The 26,078-nt window shown below is 49.9% G+C and overlaps 9 protein-coding genes across 9 annotated transcripts; 4 read left to right on the forward strand and 5 right to left on the reverse strand.

Moving 5' to 3' along the window:
• Window positions 1-12: 12 nt before the first annotated feature.
• Window positions 13-1,069, reverse strand: DEU56DRAFT_798552 (uncharacterized protein). The gene is made up of 2 exons (XM_041353002.1): window positions 95-1,069; window positions 13-34 (listed from the first exon to the last, which is right to left on the reverse strand). The coding sequence occupies exon 1, from the start codon at window positions 997-999 to the stop codon at window positions 400-402; it is 600 nt and encodes a 199-aa protein (XP_041209355.1). The 5' UTR covers window positions 1,000-1,069; the 3' UTR covers window positions 13-34; window positions 95-399.
• A 5-nt stretch (window positions 1,070-1,074) lies between these two features.
• On the forward strand, window positions 1,075-2,485 carry DEU56DRAFT_980104 (hydroxysteroid dehydrogenase; the record flags this gene model as incomplete). The annotated part of the gene is made up of 9 exons (XM_041359769.1): window positions 1,075-1,373; window positions 1,433-1,512; window positions 1,566-1,717; window positions 1,780-1,876; window positions 1,932-1,959; window positions 2,022-2,073; window positions 2,131-2,203; window positions 2,257-2,330; window positions 2,400-2,485. Exons 1-9 carry the CDS (start codon window positions 1,107-1,109, stop codon window positions 2,483-2,485), a joined length of 909 nt encoding a protein of 302 aa, XP_041209356.1. The 5' UTR covers window positions 1,075-1,106.
• A 390-nt stretch (window positions 2,486-2,875) lies between these two features.
• Window positions 2,876-5,532, reverse strand: DEU56DRAFT_292657 (calcium proton exchanger). The gene is made up of 19 exons (XM_041345512.1): window positions 5,192-5,532; window positions 5,103-5,137; window positions 5,004-5,052; window positions 4,921-4,952; window positions 4,797-4,871; window positions 4,735-4,742; window positions 4,658-4,676; window positions 4,556-4,601; window positions 4,478-4,504; window positions 4,365-4,430; window positions 4,169-4,311; window positions 4,093-4,114; window positions 3,733-4,043; window positions 3,483-3,677; window positions 3,410-3,432; window positions 3,263-3,348; window positions 3,143-3,208; window positions 3,053-3,094; window positions 2,876-2,993 (listed from the first exon to the last, which is right to left on the reverse strand). Exons 1-19 carry the CDS (start codon window positions 5,448-5,450, stop codon window positions 2,965-2,967), a joined length of 1,533 nt encoding a protein of 510 aa, XP_041209357.1. The 5' UTR covers window positions 5,451-5,532; the 3' UTR covers window positions 2,876-2,964.
• A 7,846-nt stretch (window positions 5,533-13,378) lies between these two features.
• DEU56DRAFT_798567 (uncharacterized protein) lies at window positions 13,379-15,306 on the reverse strand. Its single transcript, XM_041353003.1, has 2 exons — window positions 13,801-15,306; window positions 13,379-13,751 (listed from the first exon to the last, which is right to left on the reverse strand). Exons 1-2 carry the CDS (start codon window positions 15,089-15,091, stop codon window positions 13,705-13,707), a joined length of 1,338 nt encoding a protein of 445 aa, XP_041209358.1. The 5' UTR covers window positions 15,092-15,306; the 3' UTR covers window positions 13,379-13,704.
• Window positions 15,307-17,951, reverse strand: DEU56DRAFT_798578 (uncharacterized protein). Its single transcript, XM_041353004.1, has 4 exons — window positions 17,288-17,951; window positions 17,090-17,235; window positions 15,722-17,035; window positions 15,307-15,657 (listed from the first exon to the last, which is right to left on the reverse strand). Exons 1-4 carry the CDS (start codon window positions 17,916-17,918, stop codon window positions 15,583-15,585), a joined length of 2,166 nt encoding a protein of 721 aa, XP_041209359.1. The 5' UTR covers window positions 17,919-17,951; the 3' UTR covers window positions 15,307-15,582.
• Window positions 17,952-18,832: 881 nt separating this feature from the next.
• On the reverse strand, window positions 18,833-19,737 carry DEU56DRAFT_292923 (Erg28-like protein). Its single transcript, XM_041345513.1, has 5 exons — window positions 19,567-19,737; window positions 19,379-19,513; window positions 19,232-19,322; window positions 19,056-19,174; window positions 18,833-19,003 (listed from the first exon to the last, which is right to left on the reverse strand). Exons 1-5 carry the CDS (start codon window positions 19,601-19,603, stop codon window positions 18,951-18,953), a joined length of 435 nt encoding a protein of 144 aa, XP_041209360.1. The 5' UTR covers window positions 19,604-19,737; the 3' UTR covers window positions 18,833-18,950.
• Window positions 19,738-19,815: 78 nt separating this feature from the next.
• DEU56DRAFT_735120 (uncharacterized protein) lies at window positions 19,816-22,880 on the forward strand (the record flags this gene model as incomplete). Its single annotated transcript, XM_041348431.1, has 2 exons — window positions 19,816-20,280; window positions 20,331-22,880. 2 exons carry the CDS (start codon window positions 19,816-19,818, stop codon window positions 22,878-22,880), a joined length of 3,015 nt encoding a protein of 1,004 aa, XP_041209361.1.
• Window positions 22,881-23,158: 278 nt separating this feature from the next.
• On the forward strand, window positions 23,159-24,954 carry DEU56DRAFT_735317 (uncharacterized protein; the record flags this gene model as incomplete). The annotated part of the gene is made up of 7 exons (XM_041348446.1): window positions 23,159-23,206; window positions 23,266-23,277; window positions 23,337-23,387; window positions 23,442-23,501; window positions 23,555-23,989; window positions 24,043-24,206; window positions 24,258-24,954. The coding sequence occupies 7 exons, from the start codon at window positions 23,159-23,161 to the stop codon at window positions 24,952-24,954; spliced, it is 1,467 nt and encodes a 488-aa protein (XP_041209362.1).
• Window positions 24,955-25,250: 296 nt separating this feature from the next.
• On the forward strand, window positions 25,251-26,050 carry DEU56DRAFT_870995 (uncharacterized protein; the record flags this gene model as incomplete). Its single annotated transcript, XM_041355671.1, has 2 exons — window positions 25,251-25,473; window positions 25,524-26,050. 2 exons carry the CDS (start codon window positions 25,251-25,253, stop codon window positions 26,048-26,050), a joined length of 750 nt encoding a protein of 249 aa, XP_041209363.1.
• Window positions 26,051-26,078: the final 28 nt, after the last annotated feature.

Raw genomic sequence — 26,078 nt, forward strand, 5'->3', positions numbered from 1 at the left:
TAGGGGTTGCTAGCTTGGGGTATCTGAAATATTTCTGCGTTACCAGTAACTGTCAGCAGAGGGGGGTATCTATCTGACTGTCACAAATATTCACCGAGGTCGGCGATGTGGGAGAACGCGCCCGATTGGCAGGCATCGCGCATCATTTCCCGCAGTTTAGGGTGTTGCTGTAGTGTTTGCGATATATCCTTATATGTCATTTTTTTCATGACAAATTTGTGCCTCAGCCCCCCACGCTGGAGCGCTAGCAAGTCCCGAACCTCATCGATAACGAATTCGATGATATTGGAAGCGGAATACCTCATCGCTTTGTCTTTGTCCCAGCGAGCCGGATCCGACTGGGCAATATTATCGATGATGTGACGGCCATAATTTTCGAGCACAGCTTGATTGAGCTCATCACGTTGTTCCGGTGTGAGTGGCAGTTTTACCACACGAAGATCCTGTAATCCTGATGAATCTGACATGGCCGAGCGTGTCGAGGTATTGAGATGATTGATCTGAAGCAATCGATGAAAGCAAACCACCACCACCCCAAATTGGTAGACCTTCCCACGGTCTTTCAGGCTGGGTCTGCACCAACCTATCTCCAAGACGTCCCTCCTGAAAGAACCTCCCGCCCATTTCCTCAAACATCCAGCCACATTCCTCTCGAGGTACGTGGCCCTCCTCTTCTGTGAACCGAAGAATACATCTGTCCTCTGTAACGCTTACTCCGCACCCCACGAGTCCACGGGAGGAATATGTAACGAGGTTTTGGAGGAACGTTTTGGCATGTTCTGTCGTGGGAGGTTTGAGAGGAATGTTGGGGCGAGGTCTGAGAGGAATGTTGGGGAGGTTTTGGAGGAACGTTGGGCGTAGTTTTCGAGGAATATCTTGCGATGTCCTGGAGGTTTTTCGAGGACTGTCTCGTGTGGTTTGTGAGCCTGCTCTCAACCGCATATGCTGATAGTCCATGACAACCCGGGCAGCATCTTGAACTCGTCGTTGAGGTGTCATTTATATGTAGATACAATAATAGACAAGTCGGTGGCAATATTAATGTACGGTGCAAATTCAATTTCATGTGATTCTTCTGGGTGCATTTTGTCTTCACTCTTCCCACCATGTCCAAACTACCAGACATCTTCACCGACCCAGAGGATTCCCAACTCGTCGCGGACGCTAAGAAAGACAAACCCGAAGACCACGAGTTCAGCTACACCGAGCGCGACGTCATCCTCTACAACCTCGGCGTCGGCGCGACAGCCAAAGACCTGCAATGGACTTACGAAAGCCACGAGGAGTTCGCAGCGCTCCCAACGTTTGGAGTCGTTCCGCAATTCGCAGCCAGTTCTGGTATTTCACTAGGCTGGTTGCCGAACTTCAATCCTGTGAGAACACCCTGAACAGAACCCAATTTACTCCCAGGAGCTTAATTCATACGCTTCAGGCTAAGCTTCTTCATGGCGAACAGTACTTGGCAATCAAGAGCCCTATACCCACAGAGGGGCACTTTGTAAATGAAACAAGGTTTGTCTTTCTTCGCGTCTCCTGCCCGCCGATTCCCCAACTCGGCTGCACAGGCTCTTGGAAGTCCTCGACAAGGGCAAGGCTGCTTCAGTCACCACCATAGTTCACACGAAGGACGTAGCCACAGGTAACATCATCTTCGAAAACCAAATAACGGTTTTCATTCGAGGGGCCGGCGGCTTCGGTGGCAAGCGCTCTGGCAGAGGTATTAAAGTGGTTTCATTCGATCGAGCGGAGCGCTGGCGTACTTATCTGAGTTTGCTCCAGATAGAGGCGCTGCAACAGCTGCGAACACACCCCCAAAGCGCCAACCTGATGCTGTGATAGAAGAAAAGACGAACGCCTCGCAAGCTGCACTATACAGGTCAGCTTCCAATACAATTCCTGTATATTATCGCCTTCCTGACGCTAGTACGTAGACTAAGTGGCGACTATAATCCTTTACACGTAAGCTGCACATCGTGCAATATACTCAAAGTTCGAGTACTTAGCCTTTATCCCCAACACAGATAGATCCCAACTTTGCGGCAATTGGCGGGTTCGATCAACCCATTCTTCATGGTAATATCCGAACTCTATGCCCGGGCTATGTATTTCATTATCCTAAACTCATTTTAGGTCTTTGCTTTATGGGGATCGCAGGCAAGCATGTCTTGCAATCTTTTGGCGCTTACAAGGACATTAAAGTTCGGTGAGCGCTATCCCTATTACGCTCGACATGCTGTGCCCTTACATACCCCGCAGTTTCTCCGGCGTTGTATTCCCTGGAGAGACGCTCGTCACGGAGATGTGGAAAACAGGCAGCAAAGTGATATTCTGTACGTCTGATATACACCCCCTATTTCTAACTTTGGCCAGGTACTAACGCCAAGCTTTCCCTCATATAGCCACTAAGGTAAAGGAGCGGGGAACCACAGTGCTGGCTGCAGCAGCAGTGACGCTCGTTGATACCGATGCGAAGGCGAAGCTTTGATGTGGTATGTTACGCCGATTTGAGAGACGCAATAAATAATTAAATATCAAGATGTAAGTAAATACATGGTTCACGGTCGTATACTCTAAATATATGACAGTCAAAAACTACAAAGTCCAATGCCGTATCACAGTTTCACATACCGACTCCTATGTAGACTCCTGCAAGTCTTGATAGCAGGGTTTCAAGGAATATTGTGATACGCATCCGAAAATGTAAACATGATTCTGAACGAATGATATACATGAAGAAGAATTAGAGTCCATGGCAATAGTAAGATGATACATGTGTATATCACCCATTAACCCTTGTTGGTTTGATACTCTCGTTACTTGTATGTCTCACGTTCACGTGTATGCCCGAAAGTACTGAAAAGAGCGGAACGGTCTGGGTGATTATTAGTCTTGGGTCGGCTTCCGACAGACTGGTATATGTGGTCGTAATGTTGCTCTGGCAGAAGAACTGGGCCGTTGGACTTTCTAACAGTTGGGGAAGATGCCTGGGGTGCCTAAGGGAGAAATACTCAACACCTCCGTATTTTACCAACGATTTCGGGTAGCAACGTACCAGGGTAAAACCAGAACGTGACAGCCAAGATCAGGTACAAGCCTACACAAAAATGAGCACGAACGCAGCCCAGATGCATTCGGGACTTACACATGAGAATCATGCCCTCTAACCAATTCGACTTGCCGTCCTGTACACAGTAGTTCACTGTGAGGACTGAGACATGGATGTGTTCAATCATTATGCGACCCTTTTAAAATAATAACGCACCAGAGAGGAACAGCACGATCGACTCTAACGGGTCGAATAGCAGCGTTAGTGGTTTACCCATAATCCAAGCAAGCGTCACCATAAACCTGCAAAAATAAATACGGACGGTGAAAAACTGATAGCGGGAGACACAACGGTGAGACGCACGGAATAACGAAGAGTGCAATTTGCTAGAGACCGATCAATAATCACACAAAGACATCGAGGTATATGAACGCACAATACTTGATCCGACAGCAACGCCCAAGCTGAGGGTTAACTTGTCCTTGATAGACACTGTAACTGCAGTGACATGTTCCGCTGCATTACCAACTATGGGAAGCAAGATCACGGCGACAAACTCTGTGCCGATGCCCCCAGATGCAGTCAGCCCGCTGATCGAATCTACGAGGAACTCGGCGGTAACAGCTACCAACTAAAGCAAGAATATATTCAAAGGATTGTTTGTCAGCACAGGCAGTAGCACGCACCACAGTTACAACGACCAGAAGCCCGAGGGACACACCGACGCTCATATATGGTTCTATCTCAGAGTCTGAGTCGTCCGATGCGGCAACGTGATTAGTGTTGGTGCTTTCAAACCCAGAGGCAATGATAACAGCTTCTTCGTCACCCGTCGGTTCAGGGGATAGTACAGATTTAGCATTCTTACGACGGTAGCGTCTCAACTGTAGCCATGGATTCTGTCCCTCATAGCCAACTGACTGCTGTATGTCCGTATTCTTGTCGTCATAGAGGGTCTTATGTGAAAAGAGTTGAAACACCAGATACGAGCCGTAAACTAAACAAAAGCGGTTAGATCATTGGCAGCTGCGCTCTGGTTGACATACTGAAAAGAAGGATGAGAGCGACCTGCATGCCGGTGTAAGGACAATTTTACACGTGTGAAACATGTGAAACACGTACACCATGGCTGGTCTTCAGTATGTTTTCATCTGTCACCAGCTCGTTATAGTCAGGCTGGCCCTGCAACGCCATGTGGAAGGCTCCAGGCAGCAAGACAGCAATGACGCTAATGGTAAGCAGTGACGAATTTAGTTGCACCGCGCCTGTCAGCAAAAGTCAGAATCAAGGTTTTCATTTTGCACCGGTATACACATACTTTGTCCAAATCCCTGTTCTGAAAACCGCATACCACCGGCAAAGAAGCACATGCCCAGCACCAGAACTGCGATATGATCAGTAGATTTTCTAAATAGAAGAAAGAATACCTACGAAGATTGCTCAAAATAGATCCCACCACTAAGAGAGCAACTATGAGTCTAGGGTTGCAATGGATATAAGAGGACTTACAAGATGACTGGACGATTGTAAGTTCGCATTTTATAAGAGCGATGATCTGGAGTCGTAGAGCTCAGAATCTCGGAGCATATGTGTGCTAATATTAGAACTCACGGAAACAATGAGTTCAACGCTGTACAGGAAGGCACAAATGGTCAGATAACAATTAACACCACAACATTTTGACTGACGCGTTTCCCTATGATTTGGAGTCGTTAGATTGAGATAATGGAGTAGTGTATGACGCACGAACCAATGTGGCGTTCAGAAGACCTGCTAAAGTTTGGCCGACCCGTATTGAAAGTTCGTCAGTGGCGTAAGCCAGGAGCTGGAATGGCTGAGTGTTGTATAACTACGAAAAAGGAGCTTGTAATCACCTTGGCCAAGGGTATAATTGCAAGAAACGTTACTGCAGCTCGCTATAGCATCCGGAAATTTAAGAGGTAGCTTGACAACTTACAGACAAAGATGAGAGTATGTTGATCTGGAAGAGCAAAGTTGACTGCCCACTTCAAACGACCAGTTAGAGATGATTCCGAGTAATGCAAAAATAACACACAGATACGGGAATAAAGACCAGCAAGACGTTAAACCCTGCGCAAGCAAATATTAAAAACAATCATGAGCTTCCATGGACGACCCACTTACATGATGAAAAGATGATGGAGCGAATGCTTGTCCAGGTATTCGGGGCTCTGGCTATTGGTTTCTCCGGCGCTAGCATCAACGTTGCAGCTCGTCGTAAAGTGGGAAAGAAGGTCATTTTTTGACGGCTGATGTCACTTGTGCTTTTTCTACGTGTCAGGTTGGTAGGAGATGGCGGAAGTCGAACGTGCCCGTCTGTGGCGGTGTGCCTGCGGGCGATGCTGTCGGAAGATTCGTGCATTGGAATTGGAAAGTTTGTCATGAATGCTGGAATGCTGTAGTAGATCAGGTGTCACAGATGTTGTTTGGTTGGTAAGATGAATGCGGAATACTAGGTCAGGTGCAATTAAGTTGAAGTTCTATCAAAGAAAGTTTGGATGGGGAGATTGTTGACCAGTTGCTGTACTTGCGTCGCTTTTAAACAGGTCAATTGTGGCAGAGTGCTTCAGGTCGAGCGCTGTGGGCCTGTTGTATATAAAGAATTTCTAGAAGGTGTTGTACGTAATCGATGTCCACCATGAGCTGACGAGGTATTACTATATATGGTACCTGGGTCAGTAACGTTGTTAGCCAATAAAAGTCGTTTATCGTTTATGGAGCGCAATGACGTCCACAGTGACCAAGCCAAGCCTGACCATGGCAGATGGCCAGTGGGTGTTTGGAGCACAGAAGACTAGTGATATAGGTACATATGGCAATATACGTACAGCGCAACGTACTACGAACACCGTCACGATGGTGCCAGCCTTGCACGATGGATCAGAAATCGGGAATCGCCAGAGTTACAATAGCTAGTTACTACCAGTCCTACATCATTAATATTATCGATATCGTTGTTGAGTATAATGTCTCAGCGCATTCAACTGATAGCGGGATTCACCATGAAATCAATCAAAGTTGCCAATAACTTGCTTGCTGTGGGACCGCTTGCTGTGCACCGCACTTTGAATTCTGCCAGAATCTGCTTAGCCCACCCTGCCACATTACTAGTATAGTACTTTAAAGCGTCGGCTTCATGTTCGAAAAGCGGGATACATAATAGCGCTAGAAGGCTCTCTGTTCCACAACGAACTCAAGCGGTCAACCATTCAGAATCCCTTTGGCGGGTTTTGTGGCAGTACTTGGTCACGGTGCTGCGGCCAATTGATCTGGCAGTGGACCGTCATGGCCGCACTACGCGAGCGCAAGGCCCCAGAGAGCCGCAGAGCCGCAGCAGTTGTTTCCAATATTTACTCCATGGACCAATTGCAAGACCCCTGCGGAATGATATATATCACTGCTATCACCAATCGACAGGGATTCCCGGGATTTGACGTCATTACCCGAAAACTAGTGTCCTCCTCGAGGACTTCATTCACGATCGTGGCGGTTCAAAGTCAAAATAAATCGGGACTGGAGCTCAAAGCTTCACATTGGAGTATGTGGCGGTTCAACGTCAAAATAAATCGGTACTGGAGCTCGAAGCTTCACTTTAGAGTATGTGGCCTCACGCTCCCTCACAAAACATGATAAACAACCATATTAACATTCAGCCCTACCAAGGGCGCTAATTAATCCAGTACATGAGATCTAGTGGGATAAATTCGCCAATACTTGTAAGAAACAATGACGCAGACTGTGACGGCAGGTAGAAGTTGTTTAGACTTTAGATGGCGGCACAAGGTAGAATACGAGTTCGCACAATGATAACCAGATACCAGCCTAGTTTGATTGGGAACAATTCTAAGGGCTAAGTACATAAACACGACTCTAAATAATGTCGAAGCGTACGAAGCCTGTGATTAAAGATTATCATAAGGAAATGGTGCAAACGATTCTAGCCCTCGGCTCTCTCGGACTCTCGATCGTTCTGAAACTTTAGCGTTGGCAAGGTACAAACGTCACATACTCCCCTCCAGGATGAGCATCATCCTTTATTTCTTCTTCGACTTGGAAGGGCTCTTCTCGGCAGCTCCATCCGCGTCCTTTCCGGACTTGGGATCCGACTCGTCTTCGTCATCGATTTCCATACGCATCTGGGTACGAGAGTCGGTAGTGCGAGGGGAGTTAATTTGAGAGGAATGGTTATGACGAGAGGATGGGCTAGGGAATGCACGGCTAGGCCCGGCCTCAGTCTGGGGAGAAGACGAACCGCTGATGGTATGACGAGAGCGTTTGGCCGCTTTGCGTTCAGCAATGTTGCGTTCGCGCCATTCACGCTGTCGTTTGGTAGTCTCCATGTTCCTCCAAAGGGCTTCTTCCATCAACTCTACGCGGTGGGGGTTAAGCCAACGTCCACCTTCGGGAAGTGGTGGGACAGGAGTGGTGTTACGCGCGGGAGGAATATCCTCGCCGACAAGGTCGGTAAATGATGGGGAAGGACCTGCGATCTGGGGTCCGCTGGTGTTTTCTTCAGCGAAGCGAGAAGGGAGCGCGTTGGTAGTTTGCATCATGTTAAAGGATAGAGCGAAGTCCCCATACCCCGCAGGTGTAGCCCGATCTGCGGCTGTGGCCGCTCGTAAATGGGCATCGTGTTCGAGGTAAGCGCGTAGCATGTCAATAACTACCATCAGGTCTCCATTGCCGAGACCGTTAGGGAGAGTAAATCGGCGAGCGCCAATACGCGTAAGAAGGGGTGCCATTTGGCCTGTCTGTTCCAGATGGCACGAGAAGAGTAGGAGTGAATTGTCGGTGGTGAAGGGAAAGGAAGATCTTGAGGAGGAAGGGTCGACAATACAACCTTTATAGGGTCGATCGCTCGGTGCTAGGTGTCCTACTGACACCAGGGAATCTCCTGCTGGAGCAATCCCGGGTCCGTCCTCCAGATCTGAGACATTGTCTATGCCCAGGACTGCAAAATAATCTTTTAGTACGTCCAAGTCCTCCACCCGCTCATAGGGCAGCCAAGTAACATCACCGCTTTTCCAACGAATTTCAAACATAGCGTCAGCACGCTTCCCCGAGTGAGACACTATCCGTTCGATGGCCCACTCCGACTCAGATTCTTCGAAGTCCGCTATTTGCGTTTCCAACCGCCCAGGAAAGAGGCGATCATCGTTGGGAACATGAATTCGTAAGTACGAAGAGTGGAAAACAGGATGAATACCCCGTTGTCTAAGTCGACTAGGTAGCTCCAACTTGTAGGAGTTATTGCGGAAATCCTCGACGATTTTGTAAGGTCCCACGTACTTGGGCGTAAGCTTCCTCGCGGTTCCTTTAGGTAAGGAGATATTTTTGGTAGACACGTACACCAAGTCTCCTGTTACTAACGGACACGTTCTTCGGTGTTTGTTAGCCTCGTGCGTCTGTTTAACTCTCGCACCTATTACAGCGTCATGCGCTGCCATTATAGCGGTTTTCATTTTCTGAGCGAAGGCTCTTACTCCTGGGTATTCACTAGGTCCCGCCGTTTCCCATATCATGGACCTTGGCAACCTTCCATTCGCTAGGAAAGGTGAGGTTTCGGTTGTTTCAGACTTGGCGAGATTTATCGCGAATTCAATAGCGGGCAGTTTCGCTACCCAATCCCGCTGGTTTGGCGCCACACAAGACCTTAGCATCTGGCCAATGGTCCTATTGGCCCGTTCCGTAGCACCATCCGTCTGGGGGTGATACGCGCTGGACATTCTTAGCTGCACACCGATTAGTTTGTTCAAGTGAGTCCAAAAATTACTCGTAAATAATACGTCACGGTCGCTAATAATAGCCTTAGGAAGTCCATGATATTTATAGACTTCGGCGAACATTAGCTCTGCGATGTCCTTTGCCGTATACGTGGTTCTACTCGGAACCAAGTGCACCATCGACGTCAAAAGATCGATAACGACTGTTATCTCGTCGTATTCGCCGTTCCTGTCTTTAGAAGTGGGCAATGGCCCCAGGAAGTCGACGCCAATGGCCTCCCATGGCTGGGAGGGCACAGATGGTGAGTTCAACAACCCATACGGTTTTTGATTAGAGGGTTTGCTGCGCTGACATGTGGTGCAGGTTTGGCAGAATGCCCGCACATCTGAGACCATCGTCTTCCACCAGACGTGGTCTCGTAAGTACGAAAGGGTTTTATCAGCCCCTAGATGTGCTAGTAGGGAATGCGCTTGGTCTATTATGACCTCAATCAGTCGCCGTCCCTCTACCTTTATATCTGGTATGCACAGAGCGACTCTGTCTTTCAATTTGATTCTGATCAATCCGTCCTTCAGTTCAAAATTTCGAAACTCTTTGGGTGATTCAAGCACCTTCTTGAACATGGCGTCTCCCTCGTACTGGCCCCTCATCTGGTCCAATAGTCCCGTCTCGTGAGGGTAAGTGACTGGGATTTGTTCCTCGCTAACAGTCTGTCCTTCGCTGATAGGACTTTCGTTTTGCATAGCTTTGTTTCTCTGCACCCCCCCTTCCATTCGTGGGGCAGGATCCTCAAGCAACGCGCGAGGACCCTTCAACACGAAGTGTCCACGCATCCTCTTGGCGAATTCCGCGGAAGTTTCCGGCCTTCCGGTTTCAGCGGGCTCCACCACAGGTTTCGCAGCCCGCTGGCGTGGTACGTTAACCGTCATCGGTGGGCTGCCAACCTGACCAACCCTAGACCCTACCAGGTCTACTCCCAGATCGCTGGCAGCACCATTCAAGACCTTCCATGTGGCCTCCTCCCTGGCCTGTACGGCGGCTTTCTTTGGTGGAAAGACCATGGATAACCGCGGCTTCCGCCCCACACGCTCGTCACCAGGCTGTCCCCAGCCCGTCCCCGGTAGTACAGGACCCAGACCCTTGGCAGCTATCCTGGTGCTCCGCCTAGGAGCTTCTGCCCTGGCCTCATCCCCCACCAACACTGGCATGCTGATGATGTCAGAGACATCAGTAGGTGGAGCATCGTCGTCATGAGTGACGTACTCGCTAACTGCACGCACAGTACCCACAGGATCGAAGTCGTACATCCTTGACAAGGCATCGGGTAGCACGTTGTGCGCTCCTGGCACATATTCGACAGTGAAATCGAACTCCCCGATTTTTTCCATCCAACGGGCTTGACGCCCAGAAAGGTTTTTCTGATTCAGAATGTAAATCAAGCTTTTATGATCGGTAAGCCACACAAAGGGGCATCCTTGTAGGATGTCCCGGTGTCTCAACATGGTCTCCACACCTGCTAATAGCTCCTGCTCATGCACAGCAGTAGTTACGCTGGGCTGAATTAACTTCGCCGAATAAAACGCGGCAATTTTCGCTGTTTGCCACTGTGCGCCTTGAGCAATCACGCCTCCCACACCCGTGGGACAGGCATCGGTCATCATCCACACTGGTGGAGTACCTGGTCCATAGACCAAAGGGACGCGGTTGTGTCCAGCGCACGCTGACACATACCGTTTGACCTCATCAAACGCCCGCTGTTCCGTTTCGGTCCAACGAAAAGGTACGCTGTCACCGCATACTGCTGACAATACTCCCAGGGGGATTCGTACACGATAAATATCGTCGGCGAGGTAGCCCACGGCACCTATGAACCCCCTGCATAGATCCCGATTTATCGGGGCCTTCCAACTGAGGACTTTGTCCACTTTTTCTTGGTCCATGCTGATCCCTTCGCTGCTGACAACCCTTCCTAGGATCCGCATTACAGGCTCCAAGAATTTCAGCTTCTTTTCGCTCAAATAGAGCTGTTCACGGTCCAGTATGTCAACTATGGTACGTACATGTTCAATATGCTCCTCGAGTGTATCGGAATATATAATAATATCGTCCAAATAGACGTCCATGAAGATCCCGATATGTTCTCCAAATAAGTGGTTCATCACCGCTTGGTAAGTAGCAGGGGCGTTGCAATCACCCTGTTGTAAAACGTGACTAACCATATTGCCATCGGGGGTAGTCATTGCCGTTCGGGACACGTGCTCGGGCACCACCCGAATCTGTTCATAAGCGTCCTGCCCGTCCATCAAGGATCGGTAGGGCTTCCGGGCCACTCGCCTCAAGATTCCCTCCATATCGGGTAATGGTGAGGTTAATTTCCTCGTGTTCTTATTACGCTCACGGAGATCAACTACCGTGCGCAGTCGATCAGTCCCGGGTTTCCTGATAAAGAGCATCGGGACCGTGTTCCCCGCACTGGTCATCTCCCACCTTCCAGAGGCCAAGTACGCTCGTCGTTTCTCGGCCCATTGAGGTCTCATAGGCTCAGGACAACGTGAAGGGCGCCAAGGATAGATTTTGGACTCGTCGATAAGCGGGACAGTGTGGTTTATGGCTCGCAATGGAGGTAATGACGTCTCCGAGGCTTTGGCGCACAGTGGACTGGCTAATTTTCGCAACAGGTCTCGAGTCTGTTCCACTTCGTCGTTGACGACGTCCGCTGCCCGTGAAGCCAGTGTGGTAACCCCTTCGCCCTTCAAAGGCAGGGGTCTGACGTGCTCCAGTATCACGAGTGGCGGGTTAAAGCCCACGGTAACACCGTGCTGATAGAGAAAAGGGGTTCCTAATATCAGGTCGTAGTTCTGTAAGTTGATCACATCGAAGTATCGTTGATAGTCTGTTCCCTGATATTGGAACCTCACGTTTGTCCCATAGTTCACTTTCGACCGGGATCCTTGGACTGCCAGCTGGATCGTTAACGGTTTCTCTAGCACCGTTAGACGACATTTCAACTGCTCTGCGGTGGTTAACGAAATAAAGTCCGCTAAGGAACCAGTGTCAATCAAAGCCCTTGCTGGGCGGCCATTCACATGCACTATGACGACAACTGGCTTCGGTATGGCCCGGGCTATGTCTCGCGTTGTCGCTGAGTTTCGTTGAAGGGCTGGGTAGGTGCCCTGGGCTACCTGTACCCCATTTACAGCACACTCCCACTGCTCGTCAGGTTGCCAGATAGGCATCTGTTGTATTTTGGCTCTCGAGTCGAACAACTCCGTAAGTCCTTCATATTGCCCATCATTCGCTGACAACGCATCGTTTTGTAGCTGGAACGCAGCATTACGTATTTGGCGCTTATACCATCGCGCGGGATTCCAATCCCATTCCAGCACTCGATCCCTCGATAGTCGCGTGGTGAAGGCCAGTGAGTGATCCACTATCTCATATTCACTGTCACTAACCCGAGTGCAGGTGAACCTAGGTCCCTTTGCGGAGGTCCAGACCTCCCCGGTTGGAGATATAAACTCCTTTAACCACCATACCAGTCTGTCCTCTATGGGTGTTCCCATGGGTGCCGCTTTATTGGTGCGTTTTACCTCCATATTTCGCAGCCGAGTCTTACCATACCCAAAGAACTCCCCGAGGTACATCCAGTATGCTCTATCCACTCGATAGTTCGGATCCTCGAGTTTGAACCGAGGTACTACCAACCCTAGGTTGTTCCGTCCATGGTGGTAGTCCATTATAAAGTAAGCATCGTTGTCATATTCCCCGACACTGAACCTATCTGGATCATTCCAGGTAGTCATGTGGTCAGTTCCACTACTCTCATCACCCGGGAATTTTATCCCCTGCAAGCGGTCCTCAACTCGCCTCGCAATGGGGTCTCTGAACCTCGTTACTGAGGGCCGGTTATCATAATCAGGGACCTCAGCATCTGTTTCGTCCTCGGAACCAAGTTCGGAGATGTCCTCCATAAATAGTCCAACGGACCCCAGGAACACGTCATCTGGTGGTTCACTAACGTCCGCCAACCTGCGCATTCGTTCCTCATCGCTTGGTCCAACATGAATCCCATAGCTGGGGATCCCCGGTGGCTTATTGGGTGAGTCAGATTTTACATGGGTATTCTTGGGACATTGCCTTGACACATGCCCCAGCTCCCCACATATAAAGCACCTGCCTTCCGCCCTCCGACGCTCTCGTTCGGCTGGGCTTATAGCATCTGCGCTTCGACCCCCTCTTTTTGAGGTGTCAGTTGGGATTACCACCACTCGGCGGATATTGTGGTGTTCTCGCAGGATCCCTGAATGGTGCCCTGGGCTTTTCCCCGCGCCGGACGTTCGAGTTGTCCCCGCGTGGTTTTCTCCCCCCTCTGAACCTCCTAGAGGGTGCTGCACCCTTCAGCGAGGTGGAAGCACTGGACACCTCTACCGTGGTAGGCTTATCCTTGCGGCCTAGCCGTTTATCCTTCCCTAAGGGGACTGAATGCGCGATTTCTATAATTTCCGCCGCAGATTGTACCTCTTTGAAGGTAGATATTTCCGGGTTTAATTCCTTTTTCCAAAGTTCTTGCTGAATCTCAGTATTCAGCCCAGTCCATAAACGGGTCACGCGATCCCGCTCATCTACGTCTCCAATCATATTCCAGAGCTCATTGAGCTCGTAGATGTAATCTCTCACAGGTTTGTCGTTTTGAAAGCATCGTTTCAATTTCTCCCGCTGTTTCGTTCTAAAGTTTATAGGGAAACAGTAGTTAAACATTTCGGTAAAGAACTCTCGAAGACGCCATCGGTAAGGGTCTCCTGATATTTCTCGTATGTAAAATTCATGAGCTTTCCCTTTCAGGAAATGTGAAAGTATGAAGACTTTCTTTGACAATTTCACTCGTCCATCCTCCACATAGGCCGTTCCCTCGGTTATAAACCGATGGAACGCCCTAGAATCCACGGCCCCATCATACGATGTAGGTGGGATGGGCTTCAAGGTTGTTCTATTCTTATGGCCCTTTTTAGACCTTTTCTTTCGTTTCTTTCTAGCGTCGTCGCTGCTTGAGCTTGTCGAGCTCGAACTACTGGATTCGGAGCTGGAGCTTGATGACGAATCATCGTCGTCATCGTCGTCTTTCCCAAGACGTCCCAGTGCTTGTCCGATATACGATTTCGGGGCTACTTGACCCACAGGCTCCATGGCTTGGGGCGTTTTCCTCCGTGCCTGCTTTCTACTGGTGGGCTTCACCACCTTATCCACCATCCGAGTTACCGGGTCTGTGTTTCCTTTGGAGGGAACGCGAGGCTGGACTATCTTTCGGATCCTTTCCTCGTACTCCTTACGGAGTCGTTCCTCGGTTATAGCCACTGCAGCTTCAACGGCCTTGTTCCGTCGTTCCGTTTCGAGGAACACATCCATCCACCCGGTGGGCTTCAGTGGGGCACGATTTCGGTTAGCAGGTTCTTCCTGCTCCTCCTGGTCCGAGTTTTCTTCAGACTCATTAGCTATATCTTTAGCTTTTCTGTAGGATTCGAGGGCAGCTCTTTGCTCCTCGAGATTGATCTCCTCTTCCTCGACGAGGGCTCCCCAGTTTCTGGGGTCCATACCCTTCCCCTTCGAGGGTCCTGCTCCCCGGATCTCTAATCCGGGTGTCGTTGTGGTCTCCTCACGTCGACTAAGACTTTCCTCACGTCGGGCACACAGCTCTCGTTCCTTCGAGGTAAGCCGCTTCCTCGCTGTCTCAACAGCGGCCCTCTGCTCACTCGATAGATCCTGTGGTCTTTCGGGTGCTTTCCCTTTAGGTTTATGCTTACGGCGACCTTTCTTGTCGACCGTAGTCCACGGACGGCTATCACCGTCGTCGTTGTCACTCGTGACTTCGCTTCGTTCACTCGCCGTCTCGAAGGTAGTGTATTCCCTTGTTTTATGGTCCAATACGTTGACATCATCGTCAAGGGCGATGCCTGTTACAGCATCTAGGGATATATTACTCTCCTGCCCAACCTGATGGTCACGGGCAGGGCTACTCGCTCTGACCACGTCGCTATACGAGCGGACGGGTCGTAAAGCGGATGGACTCTCTTTTTCGACCTCGAAAGATCGCCCCGAAGAGGTCAACGGGGACTCAATAGAGTCGGGCAGCTCAGCTTTGGGGCCGGGGCCCTCCGCCAGAGTTTGAGAGCTAGAGAGTAGGTTAACGACGAGATTCCCGAAAGCCTCACTTACTTTAAGGTTCTTCACACTAGCAGGAGTTGACAACGAGCTAGCTCTAGCGCGAGTGCGCGAGCGCAAGTTGTATTGAGTTGTTTGGGACATGTTTAGGGCGTTCGGTTGTCACTGTTGTAGAACGTGGTGGGCCAGACCAGTTGACTGAGTGACGAAGCGATAGCGGTTGGTAAAAGAAGAGAAAGGCTTGGAGAAGGTTAAAAAATATGTGACGGCAGGTAGAAGTTGTTTAGACTTTAGATGGCGGCACAAGGTAGAATACGAGTTCGCACAATGATAACCAGATACCAGCCTAGTTTGATTGGGAACAATTCTAAGGGCTAAGTACATAAACACGACTCTAAATAATGTCGAAGCGTACGAAGCCTGTGATTAAAGATTATCATAAGGAAATGGTGCAAACGATTCTAGCCCTCGGCTCTCTCGGACTCTCGATCGTTCTGAAACTTTAGCGTTGGCAAGGTACAAACGTCACACAGACACTGCTCCTGGAGTCCGTTCAAATACATACAACGCAATGCTTATAGAGCCGTCAACGGCAGGTAACGGAAAAACACGAACGTGGATCAGACAACGTCAAACTATCCCTGGTAAGCAAACGAAACAGCACCATACAGGCCATCCTCACGTCCCAACATGCCACAGCCATGCAGAACCTATAACGCAATACAAGATAGTCAGCGACTCCGTTCCCATCGGACATGATGAGTAAGCACTCACTTCCATCTTCCTCGCATGCCATCCAACTCCGCTGTTTACGTTCCCGTTGGCATCTGCCAGGCGGCACATTTGAACCCGGAAGGGGTGCGCTTGGGGAAGGTTCCGCTGGAGTCCGGCTCCGACCCAGCCACTGGCTGTGTCGACATACCAGCCTCGACCACCTTTACTTCTTATTATTCTCCACGTCCCAGCGCCAGCACCGAGGGCAGCGAGAGTGGGTACGGACAGCTCAATCACCCGAAGTCGTGTAGGAGAAGGAGGTATTACAACCGTCTGCGAACGTAGAGTGGACATGTAGGGGGGCGTGCACAGCGGCCCGATAATTCGAGAGTGTAAAGCAATCGTCGCCTGTTGTGCCGAGCCTCGAGGGGCACCCATCCCAGGTCCGGCCCTGCCCCAATCTAAATCGGGGCTAGTAGACACAAGCGTAAGCACCTCGACATTGACAGCCTTGCTCTTTAAAAATTGAGCGATGACGTCTAATTCAAGATCAGGAATATATGATAGACCAAGCGACCGCAGCTTCGGTTGCGGTTTGCAGACGTCAATGAGGAGCTCTCTAGACACGGGTGCGCTTGAGAGGTCGAGGTAGGTAAGTTCACCAGAGGTGAAACACGGCGCGGAAGTTATTATTTCAGTGAGATCATCCGCAGTGAGCGGAGACGGGAATGTTCGATCGCCGTATAGCGTTAGTTCCTGGATTTTCGCAGCGGCCGGTGCACGAACGAGGAAATCCCTAATACTAAGCCCAGTGAGGTGTACACACCGGGCCAGAGCAAGCGAACGCAGGCGAACGGTTGAGCCCCCAATAGCAGTGAGTAATTCCGGTGTGACTCGGGTAGCAGAAAGGTCAAGGTGAGTAAGGGAAGGGAACGCGAGGACGAAAGGCATCAGAATCCGAGGTTGAATCGATTTCACACCACGAAGTCCAAGGCGCTGAAGCCCTGGGAACGTGAGTGGCTCCTCTTGCATAAATCGAGCACGAGCACGTCTAATCTGACGTCGACCTTCATCGTCACTTCCACTAGAGTGTTCATCCTCATGAAGAAGATGCGTGTTGACAAAGTCTGTCAGGGCGCTGACGAAAACTGCGCTGACGCAGCCAGTAAGGTCCATAGCCTGAAGGTCCTTGCAGTCTCTCCTTCTTTCGCGATCATCTTCTTCTGGATCGTCCACCGCGATTCCTCGTCCACGGGTAGGGCGACCGCCTCCTCTGGAGGCAGAACCACGAAGCAAAAGTTCATTCAGAACGGGCAGCGACAGAGCACCATCCATGTACTCCGTAGCACCAAAAGCAATTAGGTTTGGAAGTTCCTGCATAGGTGGTTAGTTAGTGAACGAATGGTGAATGATGTCAAGATGTCAAACCTTGAGAAGAGCTTCGACGCGTTCACCGGTCACGAAACGGCTAGTTGCAGTATCTTCTACGGAACGACGCATTCCGATGGTACGAAAGTGGTTGAAGTCTAGATGCCTGACAAACCGACCAGGGCGAGGATCGTGAAGTCTCGGAACTACAGACACAATGTTATTTCATAACGTGGAGTAAAACAATACGTGACTTACCATAAACACCAGGTTCAGCAAGATCCATAACATTTTGAACGGCATCACTGATTGTCCTCATAATCTTCCAGCGAGCAGGACTTTTGCTCTTCGGCCTGAGACGTCTGGGACTCGGGTCACGAGATGCTGGAGGCGTCAACAGCTCAGGGGGAATGGAACCATCTGGGCCAGTCAAGGACTCCATGATGCATTCCTTCCATCTCCTAGCTGCATCCTCGTCTGAAGATGCGCCTGTACGCACAGTACTAGCTAGAGCAGCGTGAGTGGCTGCCTGAATAGATTGTGTAACTGCCAAAGCAGCCTTTTCATCGTCTTCGGTATCGGTGATCTCGTCGAGCAAAGCAAGCCAGCTCCTAGGGAGACGGACCTCGATTTTTTGCCAGAGCCATGGCTTGGCAGCTTCATACCAAGCATGGTTCACCAAGCAGAGACGAGAAAGTGTTTTACGTGCTTCTGGCTCGCTCCAGTTTGGTGGTGGCATAGAAGAGGGTAAAGCAGTTGGGGTACCAAACTCGCCAATTGCGAGTGGATCGAGAGAACTGGCAAACTCGGAAGGTGGTAAGCCTGCGGCATAGATATATTCGCATATAGTAAATAGGAGTTCAGGTGGGTATTGCAGTACAGCGGACATGGCAAGGAAAGGGATTACGCGGAATGGAGTGACAATTGAAGAATGTGGAACAGAGTACTTATATACTGCTCGGCAATCCCTTTTTACAATGACCCCAATTATGTAATGCGGGGGAAATCACGACCCGATCATTCTTACGTTTTCGGAATCAATAGTCAAAAACCGCCAGCAACAAGGTCAATTCATGATTTTTACTATATTGATTTGAAGGCTAGGTATAGAGTTCAGACTCACGGTAGGTACAAATTTGTTAATGAGCTCTTGCTAGGCCAGTCTTATTACCCCGCCCAGACTTTTTTCTAGCGGACTCCTCGCACCGACGGATCTTCTGGTATGGAATTTCGGCTCATCCATCGGCCCAGATCGGTGGAATGGGTGCGGGCGCGACGTCACAACATCAAGTCGCAATAGGTCTCCTTCCTCACAGTACTGGACCTACCAAATCACACGCCCTAATCTAAAGCGACTTGACTACTGCCACGGATAATTTGATACCATCATTTCGTTTGCTGGTCCGGCGTTTCTACTTGCGCCATCATTGACTGCATTGTCTTATGAAACGATCGCTGGCGCCATACATTGACATGTTTAGCTGTCACACCACATTCCACGTATCATCGTTGCTTCCACTCGACTCTCATGCAATCAATCCACAGATAATGATGCAATCCGATAAGCTTTCCCGCAAACGAGTGCGACGATGACGCTTCATTGGCTGCTTGTTGCGCTGGCATTCCTCCAAAATACGCTTTTAATGCGCATTTGGCCACAGGATTGGTATCATTATCAGTTACCATTCAGGCTTGGCGAGCAGTTAGAGGTTGATACATGCCACGTCTCATAGATGATCATAGAATGAATGGGGTAACAGGATGGCCGCGAGCGGGGGTGAGCTATCGTACCTCAACCTTCATTGGCCGACTATTGCCACGGAACTCAATGGCCTGCATATCAATTCAATTGGCAATCTCCACTACCTCGAGGAATCAAACACATGGCATCGGTATCCTCAGCACTCGTCATATACACAGGTCAAGTTGCGACATAGAAATCATACTGTTTCAGCATCCAAATCAGAGATGCAGCTGTAGGGTTGCTAGTAAGCATCCGTAATGAATATCATCAAGGCACGCTTACTGGAGACAATCACAGGGCTCAGGACAGGTATATTGATTTTAGCCGTACGGAAGAAGCAGATCTCAGAGGTGAAGTGCCCGAATGCGATAAGGTATGTGAGGAGAGCCATATCATAAATGCTAAAGGTCATGTCCGAAGTTAATGACTGTGAGTTCGTATGAAGAGACCAAACACACGTTTTGTTGTTGATATTGTATGCAGCATATCCCCGTATGACTGCAGATGTTAATGTCCAAACTGCAAACGTTCGGGCCTGAAGTGCTGTTACTGGAAAGACAAGATAAGCGCGAGTCACCTCGTGGCACTAATGAAAGAATATGTACTTGAGGAAGATGGAACACGGGCATAGAGCCTGCGGGTCAGCTTTAGTGTCGCAAAGTTCTGAATGGTGTTGAACACAGCCATTGTAGCGACTACGAGCTGCCATTTAGGCAAAAGACCTTCAGACTTGGGCAGGTCTAAAGCAAATACTTTTGAGATTTCTATAGGAGCAAGAACATGTTTCACTCACAGTCCAGCAGCACCTGAACCTGACTCTGGGTGGCCATCTTAAAGGATGTAAGGTTTGAAACTGAAAACGTTTAAGTTAACAAACGCTTAACAAACGAGTTCACGTGTAGTTTCATGTATGTGCTTATGTAAGTTTCCTTTTACTGCTTTTTGTTACAGTTGGATGTTTTGCAGATCCCTAGTTTGTGTTGTCCCCATAACGGCTCCCAGTGGTACTTTGTCCTGGACGAATGAACCAGCGACGAAACCCATGAAAGAACCCTCCTCCTCTAAATTTTCTGGGACTTCACGCTCGAATTCGCTTGCAAGCACCATCAGCAGCAGCGGTGCCAGTCTAAGTCGCCGTTCACGGACCGTGACAAGGAAACGAACACAAACGATAACTACAGGGTCTAGGCCAGATGACACGCGTGCAGAAGAAGACCAGGTCCTGGATATCTCACCTGCCAATAGCGCAGAGCCATTTCCTACTCCGGTTCCGACTGATTCTTCCGAACGTTTACTGTCTCCGGTTACTACGCGATTCGAAACCACAACAACTCCATTTTCGAGTCCCGTGAACTTGCAACCGAATGGTGATCTAGAACGGAGTGGAGGAACGTTCAGTGTGGTAGCAGGCGATTTGCGCGTGGCTGTGAAGCAGAACCTGCCTTCAGCCCCTGCCGAAAGTCAACCGGGTTCTCAGGCGCCAGCAGTATTCACCCCAACCATTCCTGTGAGTTTAGAGTCCATGTCTCTTGACGAGTGGGGCTCACGAGGTCCTAGATGAAGGGAAAAGGTCGCGGAAACAGAGCAATGCTGACGTCTCCTCCATCTGCCTTCCGTCCAAACCCCACTGACAGCGACCACACGCGAAGTAGCGTCCGTGACTCCTTGATAACGCAACAATCATCTACATCTTCCTCACTTTACCCTCTTACTACCTCCATCGGGACAGAGTCACCTCCTTCTCCCCTCTCACCGACGAGACACGACAACGGTGTTGTTATCTCAGCTTTCGAAATCGACGAACCAACGAGGGTGCAGGAGTTTAATGCAGACGACGTCTCGTATCGTCTTCAGTTGCTTGTGAAAAACAATTATTTCCTTCCCCCTGCACACTCGAAGCCGTGTCCGGCCGATTTTGCACCGTACCCAAACATATCCAAAAAAGCAACCTCTCCTGCATTTCTGGATTATTTCCGAGTTGGAAAATCCAAATATAAACCTGCTAGCCCAGATTCCTTCGATGGTTCTCCGATGTTGAGAGTGACATCGGATTCTACGACCGTGTCCGGTTACGCCCCTCGTGGTGCACCTCAAACATTCCGATCCCCGAAGAATGTCCAGCACCTGGCACGCGTGGTCGTTGTTCGTGAGCAAATGGACGACCTTGTCGCTGCTGCAAAGCAAGCAGAGATAGACTTGAGGGGTCGGGACGTTCCCCCAGACCGCGACAGGGGTGTGCGAAGACCAAAGGTTGATGTGTTTGATGGGATCATTGATCCCACGGATGCAGTTGACGTACCTCCCCCGTCTGCCAATTACACTCTAGCCTTGCAAGCCTCAGCACTTCATGGACTGGGAATTGAGGACTCTGTGGGAGCAGCCGTGTTGGCGGAGCGCTTACCTCCCCCAGGCAGTCCTGGACATTCCATAAGTCTTGATCCACAAGAGAATGCGTGGAGAAAGGCTTTGCTCCATCAAGCTGTTGGACACTCGCTCAACAGCTCAGTAGTGACATCTGTTGTGTCGTTGTCCACGACTGCATCCACCCCGACGAGGTCACCGCGCCATCCACGCTCGTCAGAGTCACTATACCAGCGCGCTCTCATGAACCCACGGAACATGCTAGACAAGAAGATACTTGAGAATCCGATAATTGACCATAACGAGGAGCCTGAGCCACCAACAACACCCGCCGCAAGCGCACCTTCTGGAAGAGATGCTCGTCTTCCGGCTCGGGAACATGTGCGGTTATCCGCCTATACTCCTCTCCGAGCAGAAACTCCGGTCCCTCAAACCCCTCTTGCGCCCCCTCCACGCCGACAACTCGGAGAAACCCAGTACTCTCATTCACAATCTCATCTTCCCACAAATTCTACAGAGCTACTCCGAACACTTCGCAAATCCTTATCATCCCCCATACTCTCCGATTTCTATGAATTAAGAAGAACACCGATGATGACGCCACCACCGCTGCCATCATTAAGTATATCTCCTCCGCCCTCACATCGCATGAGCAGGATGACCGCGCTGACTGGGTTCTCTCGGTTTACGGATGATTCAACCGCTTTCGATGACATGCGGTCTCGTCCTTCGTTGGCAATCTCATTACCACCAACTGAGGGTGGGCATCGGCCATCGTTTTCAGAGTACTCACAGCCGTCCCCGACTGCGTCCGCTTTCAGGGATAGATGGTCAAATGGCTATTATTCCCAAAACTCCCAACCACCTCCCGTTGACCCTTCGTCACACTCGCGAGATTCCTCGACGTCGCCACCTGCTCAATTCCCTCGTCTTTCTACCATGTCCCCGCCACCTAGGTCTTCTTCATCGATAGCAGGCATCGTTTTGTCACCTCCGCCGCATCGTTCACCGCATAATACCAACCAGCCCAGACCTTCACGACTCCATGAAGCATCATTGCTTAATAACTCGTCCTCAGACTTTAGCCAAGGCACCTTCCGCTCCTTTAAATCATTTTCTCCTATGCCTAGCAACAGCGGGACCCAAAGTCATTTACCTCTGCCAATTGATGTCAATGTCTCCATTGACAGCTTTGCATCTGGTATTCACTCTGCGCCACCTCCCTCATCACCAGCCGCCTTCTTTGACCACATTCAGAACCATCCGAATGCTATGGATGACTTGGATGATTCTGAGGATAGCAGAAGTGACGTAGACCAGGAGTACCAAGACGCTGAACCCTCTCCCCATCCATCGCTTATGCATTTAGGCAATCGCTCTACTCCCAACCTTGCCAGGACCGCGAACGAGCTGCATAACCAAGGAAGCCCAACCGAGCGGAATAAGCCTGTCGGCAACGTCCCGCATAAAACCCCATACTTTACAACCGTCAAGGCATCGCCGAACTCTCTCACCCATCTCACGCTTGCACAGCACTCACAAGAACATCTCACAGTCGACAGCCCGGCCCCACAGCGGCCGGACACACCTGGATCGGAAAATGTGCGTCGCTGGCAAAAGGAACAGCAAGCACTAGCCGAGTCTTCGAAGAGATTGGATGGGATGCTGATTCAGCATATGGAGGCTGAGAAGGATACGCTGAGGAGAATTGCGCAGACTGCAAAAGTATCGAAAGAATTATCTTAGGACTCTTTTTGCTATCATATTTACCTACACCCCCTTGTTTTCTTGCTGCTCTTTCATTGCCTGTATTGTACTTCCCGATACCTGTCATCTATTTTCTTACCCAGAATTATCTGATGGAATAAACAGACGGATCAATTTAGTTTATTGCCACAATGTTGAGCTCGGTGTCAATTGCAGGTCACGCAGTACATGCGCTGAGGCTGCGTTCTGACTCCGCTCCTTTCAATAGAGCCTCGCTTACGTCTGCAACGTTGTTCACGACTGGCAGCATTAACGATATGGAGAAGACGAGCGAGCACCAAAAACACTCATACTCGTGGCACCAGGTGAGCCAGAGAACTCTGATAATGAAAGGCTTCATTTGGCTTACGCTCTCATGACTTAGTCGCATGATCAGGTGAAGCCAATGGGGTAAGGGTTCAAGTTTCATAGTCCTGACACTTTGGCGAATTGCAGGCTACGGTCTTGTTACTTGTTCCGTATGAAACCTCGAGAGAGGACGTTGTTGTCAGTGTTCAGTCGCTTTATTCGCCACGTGTAATCTCATGCTCGCCGTGGTAGGTTGTTATTGAACGCAACTATCTACTCGCTGGGGTTAAAGGACAACAGCCCATCGTGAAGGTGGGGCTCTCGTTGAATTGACTGATTTGCAATGATTAATCTTCGATTTTTAGGGTCGTCTTTACAGCCACGTCGACGTGGCGAACTCGGCGTGGCAACTCGAACCCCGCAACTCGCGTCTTTCCGCTCGAGAGAGAACCACGTCGACCATATCGACGACGTCAACTCAATCTTCTTTCGCCTTCGTATCCGATCCTGAAATTTCCAGCAGCTTCGCGGCGTCTCTAGAAAGTGGCCAAGTGTCCGATGCAGAGGAGATCGTGACACCTTCACCCGCGCTATCATCGCCTATCTCCTCGGCTGATGAGCACACGAGCGGTTCAAGTCAACGTCACTCTATCGCTGTTACTTCTGGTCCCGCATCACCTTCATTGCCTGTACATGCTTTATCATCATTCTCGTCCTTGGAGTCACTACACTCCAATTCAGGAAGACTCGTGACACTTCATCTCGAGAAGGAACAGTCGATCATTTGGCCATCGTTGATTGTGAGCTTCTGCTCTTGGTGGCTTCTACATGCTAGAACTCACCTGTTACATAGCAAGGACCAGTCCCCCAGGAAACTTCACCATGCGCTCCTGTCCCTATGCTATATGATTCCAACTTGGAGTACAAATACAATATGGACCCCACAAGTCTTGTCCTATATGCCATAGAGCTTTACGACATCAGGAAAGACAAAGAAGAAGCATTTGAGTGCTTTGTGTATGTGATTCGTGCTGAAAATGCGTTTCAAGTATGACTAACCATATGCAGACGAGCATGGCACCATGCCCACCTCCCCTCTGCTACAATGAAATTGGTTACTCACTATCTACCCATTCAAACATCATTGGACCATCTTGATGCATCTGAAGAAGGGCAACGCGGAACTGTCTCATATTATGTTCAGTCCGTCGGCGGCCCGTTGGGTCTGGCCAAGCTCTTCTTAGAGGCTGGTCTTCTTCATCTCGAAGGAGCAGCTTCTGTCTTCCTTTCCGCGTCATATTCCACATTGTCCTCCATTAGGATGCCGCCACAGCCACAGCCCGGAGAAGGTGGCACAGAAGCGTGGAAGCGTGATAGGGAAGCCGCAGGTCGATACTTTGAGCGTGCTCGCGCTCTGCAGCCCGATCTCGACATTCCTGTCCTTCCTGATGAAGGCATTTCTCAGCATGGTATTGGGAACACCCACGAACTTGAAATGCCGTCTATAGAGATTCTTCCCTCGGCCTCAGGGAGTGTTTATTCTGGAGAGGATTCTCTCTACTCCGAACAAGAAATCATTCCGCGCCGAAGAAGGCAGAAGAAAGAAGAACTCATATTCATGGATGAGGTCAAGGGCAAGGATGATATTGATAGTGCGTGGTACTTGTATGTCCCCAGCCTGGTGGGTGCTGGTACGGCATTGCTGGTCGTGGGCGTTATAGGCGCCCTCAGCCTTTCGTCATGGAGAAGAAATCAAGGATCTTGATGAGTTTCCCTGTTTCTTTCGACTGGCCGTTATTCTAGTGCTCTATTTGCTTTGCTATGTATGTAGACTGTACTATAGTTGTCGCTTTACTTGCTCGAGTTATTGGCTTTTTTGTATTAATGCTATATTTCCCTATGTGGCTAGTCTCCTGTAGTCAGACCCTGATAGAAGGACGATATGATATCTGGTTGTGAGTCAGAGTATGTACGGTTCCGAAGGTTTATGATATACACTAGTAGCTGGTTCAAGTTGACTTCAGGAACTGTTCTCGATCTGGATACCTTTTGATCACTGTCATGCGAGGCACCGCTTGGTCCAAAGCTGCAGGCTCGGTGCCCTCTGACCGTTTACGTTCTGCACAGCGCATACAGCACGTTCCCCAAAAACAAAGCAAAGGAAAAGGCGGAGCCCAAGAACCTCCCAGAAGCAAAGCGATCCGTAAGCTTGAATCGCTCGCCGAGGGTGTTCGTAAGTCCTCTGGCAGAGAGAAGGATCCGAAGAGCGGTTGTTTTTGTCAAGGCGAGGGCTCTTCAACTGATCTGGGATTCTAATGCTGAAATTGAGCACAGCAAGAGAACATGACCTTTCCTCATACACCCCCATATGCCGCGGTTGCGGATTGATTCTATGTGCTGTCAACTTGCCCTATTACGCATGCCCACACTGCTCTGCAGTGCTCCTCTCAGACATCGCGCGTTCCTCGCTGTCTGCCCGACTTGATGAAGAGATATCTAAGCAGATAGCAAAAGAGGAAGACGAGAAGTCACGAGTCGTCCAGCAAGCACGCGATGCGGAGGGCGCGTTCCCAGTTCTCCATGGCTCTGCCACACCACCACGGTCGAGCACGCCTTCACGTCCTGCAGCACAAACGCACAAAGTATTGTCTCTGAACTCCAAGACGAAGAAATACACTGTCGCATCGTACACGAACACCCCTCTTTCATCCCGTCCAGCATCTCGTGCTGAGTCTGAGGAAGAGGTTCACAGAATCTCTGCACCTCCCCCAGAGGTTGACTTTGTAAAGAGAACACCTGATCGAAATCATCCATGGAACAATATGCGTATGGGAGACCTTCTTTATGTTCCCGTGAAATGACAAGCTGTTAAGGAGGTTGAAAGGCCCC

The sequence above is a fragment of the Suillus clintonianus genome (genome assembly GCF_016758775.1).
Source record: "Suillus clintonianus strain FC179 chromosome Unknown DEU56scaffold_28, whole genome shotgun sequence".
Lineage (NCBI taxonomy): Eukaryota > Fungi > Basidiomycota > Agaricomycetes > Boletales > Suillaceae > Suillus > Suillus clintonianus.